The sequence below is a fragment of the Raphanus sativus genome, chromosome 9 (assembly GCF_000801105.2).
Source record: "Raphanus sativus cultivar WK10039 chromosome 9, ASM80110v3, whole genome shotgun sequence".
NCBI classification, from domain to species: Eukaryota; Viridiplantae; Streptophyta; class Magnoliopsida; order Brassicales; family Brassicaceae; genus Raphanus; species Raphanus sativus.
This window is the reverse complement of record NC_079519.1, coordinates 9923091-9931329: the sequence shown is the minus strand read 5'-3', so window position 1 is coordinate 9931329 and position 8239 is coordinate 9923091. Positions and strand designations below refer to the sequence as shown.

General features: G+C 35.9%; 3 protein-coding genes across 4 annotated transcripts; 1 reads left to right on the top strand and 2 right to left on the bottom strand.

The window, feature by feature from the left end:
- Positions 1-206: 206 nt before the first annotated feature.
- LOC108826072 (uncharacterized) lies at positions 207-1726 on the bottom strand. The gene is made up of 3 exons (XM_018599450.2): positions 1567-1726; positions 697-1424; positions 207-602 (listed from the first exon to the last, which is right to left on the bottom strand). Exons 1-3 carry the CDS (start codon positions 1621-1623, stop codon positions 281-283), a joined length of 1107 nt encoding a protein of 368 aa, XP_018454952.1. The 5' UTR covers positions 1624-1726; the 3' UTR covers positions 207-280.
- Positions 1727-2015: 289 nt separating this feature from the next.
- On the top strand, positions 2016-3651 carry LOC108825734 (uncharacterized). 2 transcript variants are annotated; one of them, XM_018599082.2, is made up of 3 exons: positions 2016-2207; positions 2407-3143; positions 3226-3651. In XM_018599082.2, exons 1-3 carry the CDS (start codon positions 2151-2153, stop codon positions 3539-3541), a joined length of 1110 nt encoding a protein of 369 aa, XP_018454584.1. In that variant the 5' UTR covers positions 2016-2150; the 3' UTR covers positions 3542-3651. The 2 variants fall into 2 exon arrangements, with proteins under 2 accessions (XP_018454584.1, XP_018454583.1); XM_018599081.2 differs by having other exon boundaries at positions 2018-2207; positions 2401-3143.
- Positions 3652-4922: 1271 nt separating this feature from the next.
- On the bottom strand, positions 4923-6788 carry LOC108823652 (uncharacterized). The gene is made up of 5 exons (XM_018596906.2): positions 6401-6788; positions 6024-6324; positions 5786-5944; positions 5403-5698; positions 4923-5325 (listed from the first exon to the last, which is right to left on the bottom strand). The coding sequence occupies exons 1-5, from the start codon at positions 6605-6607 to the stop codon at positions 5080-5082; spliced, it is 1209 nt and encodes a 402-aa protein (XP_018452408.2). The 5' UTR covers positions 6608-6788; the 3' UTR covers positions 4923-5079.
- Between the last annotated feature and the right edge of the window lie 1451 nt (positions 6789-8239).

Here is an 8239-nt window from a genome sequence, read left to right as displayed (position 1 = left end):
GGTTAATAAATTTATCAACATAAAAATAATTCCATGTTTTGAAAATTGCGGATTAAAATCTAATTTTCAATTATACTTTAATGTGTCTAATGATTATTAAAATTATTAATAATTTTATTTATAGAAATTACAAGATGGAAAGCGTCCTAGCTAGATCCAAATATTTGGTCTCACTTAAAAATCGAACTGAATCATGAAAAAAAAAGAGAAGAAAGAACGTTTTAGATCTTAGCAATCCATACAGGTTAAGAGGAAATAAAAGCGACAGGAATAGTTATGATTACATAGAAAAGGGAGGAAGCCAGTAAGGGGTGGTGATAATACCACCGGGAGCTTTAAAATAATGTGTGTCTCCAGTAGTGAGATCATAAGAACCAAAGCCATGTCCCACAAAATAGATGGTGCTAGGTTTCAGACCAGGGCATGAGCTAGCTGGGATGCAGAAAGCCTCGTTAGTTGCAATGAAAATGCACATATCTCCAGTATCCTCTGTATAACACATGAATTTTCCTTCAGTCGTCTCCTCCACACTAAACACCATGAACCTCTTTGTTTTGTAATCAATTCCATTTAACACCGAGGAGTAGGAGCCATGAGCGTACCTGCACATATGCAACCACAAGTTATTCTCAACAAACACTCCTCTTCTTTTTCTAATGAATTAGCACTTGTTGTTTGATTGATTATAAAGCGTACCATTTGACCACGTAACGTTCATCACTAGAGGATGACTCCACAAGGTATTCCCTCCTAGAACACAAACTCAAAATCTCCCACTCAGACTGATCGAGCTCTGGATGATCGCGGTAGACCAACTGATGGTGCATAGGGTTGACATATGTTGTGGAGTTGAGATGATAGGATAACAAGTGATTACCTCCACGAGAAAGTAAGTATAATCTCTCGTATCTTTTCGAATACATGACATATGAGTTTTCACAGCAGTGGAGAGTGGTTAAGATGTTAGTCCACTCAAGGTCACGATCACGACCAAGCTTGCACAGACTCAACTGTCGACCTGAAAACTTGATAGCCACTACACAGTCTTGCTCACCAAGAGGAGAGGAAGACGACATTGCTACGTTACATACTTGTTCGATTTGTTCACAGGGGAGATCAGTAAGCCGAGGCAGAGTAATCACGGTGGGGTTTGATTTGGATGCCAAAGGGTTGAAAATGTCGCTGACCCGTACCGTACGATCACGCCGGTCATAGAAAAAACTCCATCCGTGGGAAGCTCCAATCATTTCTTCGTCCTTGAGCTCTTTAGGTATTGTTTTGCCCTGGAGAGTCACTATCTGTTCTTTGGCCGGGTCAAACAAGAGAACATCTCCAGTTTTGCAGCCGCTCGGCGAAACTTCTTGAACCCTAGTACCAAGTGTCAAGTACGGGCCGGTGGAGAACAAACGAGAGCACTGGTGGATCTGTCAATTGTAAACTCGGACATCAGATCTTGTCTAACAAAACTCAAACGCAAACTCACTACAGAAAGCCTATCTGAATAAAACCTAACTAATACAGAACTAAACTAATAGAGAGATAGAGAAGGGAGAATCTTTTACATACGAAAACATTGTTGTTCCGGGAAGAGAGCTTGGAGAGACGGATGAGAAGCTGAGACATTTTTCTTTTTTGCAAAATTATAAAACTACAAAATGTTTTGATAAAAAGTCTCGTAAATATTTTTTTTTCCCAGTCTTCACCATTAAAAGAGAGGAGAGCCACTCAAGATTAGTTACCAATTCTAAATTCCACTTTTTTTTTTTTTTTTTTTTGATTAAATCTACTTGTGGAAACTTGCAGAAGAAGGCATTTTTTTTTCAATTTCTCTATAATATATTCAAACTTTCTGTTTTAATTTATTTTATACAATATTCGTTTCAACATGGACCACTCGTTAAGTCTACAATAACTATCTTGAAAGAAAATATGTGGAACACGTGCCTACTACAAACCTTATTCCAATACAAAATCAGTTTTCTTATAAGACTGATTCGGTGATTCCCGATAATTTACTGCCCAGTGTGAAAGAAATATTAGTATTTGGTAACAATTAGTTATCATTCTCTGTCTCTTAAAGTTGGTGGGTGGGATATTGGTGAAAGATATTTTTACTTTGTAAATTCTGTCTTTGAAGTTTTATTGAAACAATGTCACAGCTTCTCCGCCGTCTCACCAAACTCTCGTTCCGGAACAAGGATGTAATTGTATGTAAAAAGCTTCTCTTCCCCTGTTGTTTTAGTTCTAATCTAAGTTAGGTTGGCTTTTGTATGGGAACTTAGTTGAGTTTGTCGCTTGTTACTCTCCATCAAGGATTTAATTATAAACTAGGCTTTAGAGTTAGACACATGAGTGTGTTGTTGGTTCTGATCTCTTGATGATGAGTTTAAATTTTGGCAGAAACAGAGGAGCGTTCGTTTGTTTTCAACCAGTCCTTGTTTGGCACTCGGCTTCGTTTGGGATGATGCTTTGGGTTTGGTAGAAGGTCGCAGCTACATCGGAAAAGTCCTCTTTTTTGATCCGGCCAAGAAAGAGATACTCGAGGTCCCCGAGAAAACAGTTCCGCAAGAGCTATTTAACTCGAAACTGATTGGAGCTTCACAAGGATGGGGATTTTTATCTGAACAGTCCAATCATAACTCTGTACATATCAGCCACCTTTTTAACCATCTGGCTGATTCCAAATCAAACACCAAGAAGAAGATGATGATTCCTCTGCCTCCGCTTAATAGTATTATGCTCTATGGTCAAACCAAAGTGGTTTGGAACGTGGCAATGTCTTCCTCTTCCCCTCATGAGGAAGATTGTGTGGTGGCTATCAAGTTCTTTGGTAGGCAACTGAGTATGTGCAAGCCTGGTCGTGACCTCTCTTGGACTAACAGACTAATCCCTTTCGACTGCTCCTCCGAGAACTCAAATCTCATGTATTCAAAGAGAGATCAAAGGTTCTATTTGCCTGCCCCTGGAGGCAAATACTTGTGCTCTTGGGATCTCCACTCCAATAACAACGACCCTAAGTTCAACGAGTTGGTGTTTCATAACCTTCCCCAGTTGCCACACTACGCTTGGGAGGTGTTAGATTCTTGTATCAGGGAGGACCACTGGGTGGAGTCACCTTGCGGTCAAAGTTTCCTTGTCAAATGGTAAAAAAAAACAAAACACGTAGACAGAGATTTTTTTTTTGGTCAATTCTTGCTAACGAATGTAACATGTGTGCGTGTGCAGGTATTCACGTATAGGAAACAATGACGTGATGGAGATGTTTCTGGTGTTTAGAGAGGAGGAGGAGGACCAAGTCACATCAAAAGGAACAAGAAACATGTGTTTCACACAAGACATTGGAGATCTTTGTATCTTCCTTTCAAAGAACGATCCTTTTTGCGTTGCCGCAAGCTCTTGCCCTGGTCTCATTCCCAACTCCATCTACATGATGGGAAATTGCTTAACTGTTTGTTCTCTCACCGACGGAACTCTCGGTAGTTTTGATCCTCCCAAAGAGATGCCTTTCTCCCACTTCTGGATTCCTCCATTTTCTGTCTAGTTCGTTGGTTGTTGTGTTTGCGTTTGGATTTGCTATGATTTTATGTTCCTTTGACTTGTGTTATTTAGTTTATTTATGTCACTTTTAATCCTCTATAATATTGGCCAACATATATGTCTCATTAATTACATGAAATGTGGGGGATTAGTCTTCAGCCAAATCTATGGATAGCAAATCAGATGTTTTGTCATATTGGTGAGCTATTCCATCAGATGATTTGCAGGGGGCAATTAGAGCCGGATACTGAACTTATAAATGGATAAAAGATGCTTTTTAGCGTCCATAACCACATGATTCCTGATGGTTGCTCCTCCCCAAATGTTGTCACTTACACCACATTAATTGTTGGGCTCTGCAAAAGGAAGGGGACTAAGAGTCAGGTAATGACCTCCTACATCAAGTGTGGAGTATAGGTAATTCACTCTTCAGCCAATTTTTTTTTTTACTTAATTTTCTATTGTCAAGTGGTCTATGTAAGCCAGGGAATATAGATGAGGCAATTAAACTTGTTGGAGAATTTGAAGCTGCGGTACTTGATCCAGATACTATCACTTACACAACCTTAATTTATGCCTAACTTTTTTTCCGATCAAAAAAGAAAAAAAAATGGATGCCTATATATTTAAAGTAGGGGATATGCGTAAAGCTCAAGAGATTTTGAAGGAGATGCTTGAGAGTTGAAACCTAGTGTTGTCACATTCAACGTCCTAATGAATGGATTCTGTTTGAATGGGATCTAAGGAGATGGTGAGAAGCTTCTAAACTCCTAATCCTACTATACATATGTGATGTAAATATATATAAAGACCATTGTATCTAAGTGTCCAAAAAAACATTATATCTACAAATATTTATTAATGACATTTTGGTTACTTTTTATTTTAAATTGTTTTTCAATACTTTTTGGTTATTGCATATCTAGATTATTTTTAATGTTGAGACAATATTATGTGAGTTTTATTACTTTAAGCTTGTTAATATTAAATTTTTAAATGTTGAGACAATATTAACATATGAGTTTTATTATTTTAAGCTTGTTAATATTGAATTTTTCGGTTTTACTTTACAGTTACATTTAAAAGTTGTTACTATGATTTTATCACTTTTACTTTATTATGAAGGTTTATTTATTAAATTTTAATGTTATATATTATTTTTTATTTTTATTTTAATAAAATTAAACAGATCAAATCGAATAATTTGTAACTATTAAAAAAACTCCACATATCCAGAATTTTCCGGATCACAATATTCCGCCACGCTTGTCCGCACCATACCTTTATACATTGTGTATCACATTGAATTCCGTACAACGTTTAGGCGTGAATGTGATATCAATACGCAACACCACTTATACATTGCCTTAGCTATAGAATGATGATAAATGAAAAGCAACTAATTAAATTTGCTAAAAACAGCCCAAAGAATCACAAATGATTTATAAGAAAAATGCCCATAATTCAGACATCTGAAAGAAGTGTAAATTTTCTAGTATATTTTTGTGGTTATACACAACAAACTCCAGATAAAAAAAATTTCTATTCTGAACCTCCTTCTGGATCACGCTGACTTGAATCCTGGGAATCCGACTGATGGTTTACAATCCGAGGGACAAAGAGCTTCGAGATGCCATTTATAGCTGCTTGTACCTCCTCGCTATCCCTTGGACTTCTCCAAACCGAAGCATGAGAGCTTGAACCAGAGTACTCGCTTGCAGCAACCTGTGTCTTCTTAGAAGTAGCAAGAACCTTCTCCAAGTCCAACTGTGTCAATGGCCTAGGCGCCTGAAACAAACAATGCAAGCAACTCAAAAACATCAGTACCCCAAAATCAGGAAAACATTAACATTTGTAATACTTACTGAAACTTCTCTGCCCTTTTTCTCCTCCTCCAGGATCTCTCTGATTGGGAAGTAAGCTGCTTTCTTGCAGAGTTCAAAGATATCCGAACCGGTATAGTCTTCACATAACCCAGCTATACGGTCATGGTCAATACCCGGTTCAACCCTCTCTCCTTTCAAAACAACTTCCAATATCTGAGCTCTCTCCTTGAGGTCAGGCATACCGATCTCAAACGCCTGAGGAAACCGTCTCAGTATTGCTTCATCAAGCTCAGAAGGTCTGTTCGTTGCAGCAAGAACCATCACCCTCGCGTTCTCTATTAACACAAACATCATACGTGCACATACTTAAAACAATTGATTAAAACAGGACAGGGTAAAGACAAAAAAAATTTCCAACTCACGGTCTGTAGTAAACCCATCCCAGAGAGCCATAAACTCAGTCTTCATATTCGCCATCGCTTCATTATCCGTCGCACGGCGCTGTCCAAGAAAACTATCCACCTCGTCTATAAAAATAATGGCAGGTTGGAGTTTCTCCGCCAAGCTAAACACAGCAGCCACTAAAAAGACACATAACAACTCATATTATTACCTAACAACAATACCAATACAACGAAATGAAGGTAAGAGGGGACCTACCAAGCTTCTGTGCATCACCGAACCACTTGCTCATGAGATTAGAAACCTTGACATTGATGAAAACAGCTCCAGATTCTTTGGCAATAGCCTTGGCGAGCATGGTCTTCCCGGTACCAGGAGGACCATAGAGCAAAACACCCTTTTGAGGTCCAAGCAGCTTCCCGTAAGCAAAAAGCTCAGGTCTTTTCAGCGGTAGAATCACAAGCTCGTACAAAGCCTGCTTGATCGACTCTAACCCTCCAATAGAATCAAACTCCACGTCTATGTTTTGTGGGTTTATTACATCACAAGCTATTACATCCTGTTCATGTTCCAACATAAAGAACAATGCTTTTCATTTGTAATACGAATTCTCAGACAAGAGACAAAGCTATTACCTCGTATTGATTGGTCTGGATAAGAGGACGACCAAGACGCTTGGCGAGTTCTCTCTTATGCTTGAGGGCCTTATTGGAAGCTTCACGATTGGGGTCGAAGTGACGGGCGCAGACGTATAGAGACAAGCTAGTAAATGCAGCGCCCGCGACGTAGAGAATCAATTGCTCTAAGAAACTTGTGTCCCTCTTTGCCGAAGATCTCCTCATAACTTATTTTTCTTGACACACAAACCCCTTTGATTACGGAGGATTTGGGGATTAGATCAAGAAAAGAAACCCTGATTCTTGAAGGGCGTGCGTGCGTGCGTGTGTGGGGGAGGGAGGGAGGTCGAGGAGATTAGACGAAGGAAGAAGAAAGCCCTTGACCGAAGCAACAGCGAACAGTTCCCGGTGGTATTTTCGTAATATTTTCTTCTATCTTCTAATAATTTTATTGAACTGGCCCATTAGACCTTTTGTGGTATTTCGATCATGGGCCTGCAATTTTGGATCCTTCGAAACCCTATTTAAATTCTGAAAATTTTTTTAGTGAATGCTATGTGACGTCAGAATAGGTCTAGGCACCTCTCTTCAAAAAAGCAAATTTATCAAATCGATTATAATCAAAATAAATTTTAAAATCAATGATAAATCAACTGAATATCATTACATTATTTGTAGTCACGTGTCATCATTAGATTTGTTTTTAGAATTTTTAGAAAAATAGATCGGTCCATCTAAATTTATATTAGTTTTTATTAAACTAAATATTAAATTAATTAGTAATGTATAAAAGATATTCATTATTCTTTCTTTAAATAAAAAATACAAAAATACTTATGATTAACATATATATGACAATTAATGATTGTAAATAATAAAAATTTGATAATAATTTTTGTATCATTCCTCATTTTTGTTTGATTTTATATTATTAAAAATAAAAATAACATTAACCATATAATAAAATATTTATATTTTTCTTATATGTTATATTTTTAATTTTTCAAAATGCCTCTAAATTACTAAAAATGTTAAAATCCACTTTAAAACTGATCAATGACTTAATTTGTTTTATTATAACAAGATACAAATGATCATAAAATTGTATGAATATGAATTCTTATTTAATATTTATATATATATATATATATATATATATATATATATATATATATATCGTTTAAATTAAACTATGTACCATATAAAAAATACATAAATATGTTAATTTTAAAATTTGCATTGAAAAAGTATTGAGACCTTAATATTTTACTTTTGAAATTTGCACTGAAAAATATCACATCAAAATTTTTGAGATTAATGGTTTAAATTTTTTTGTTACAGCAAATAAACAAATGTCAATAAAATCATATGAGAAGAAAGTCTCAATAATAAATATTTATATTAAAATGTACTATAAATCAATATCACTAGAATCTAATTATATACCATATACAATAAATAATTTGATTATTTTGATTTATTTACCATAATAATATTGTAAATAAACATGAGGCATTGTTTTTGATCTATGTAATTACTCTAATCCTCTATATATTAATTGAGAAACAATTGATTACTCTAGTAAGTGTAAGATTTTATTAATTAATATTGTTCAAAATTTTGCAAGAGACTGTGGAACAAAGCTTTATTTAGAAACTATTGAAATTATCTTAGCGAGAACGTGGATTGCACAACAAATTTATTTTCCTAACCCTAAACTCATTTCTCTTCGTCATATCACCGACAAAGAATAATTTGGAAGTGTCGATTGACAATCTGAAATGGTAACGTTTTTCATTTCAGCTTATTGTTTTCCTTAAATATGCCTAGAACAATTTTTAAAGATGATGAGTATGC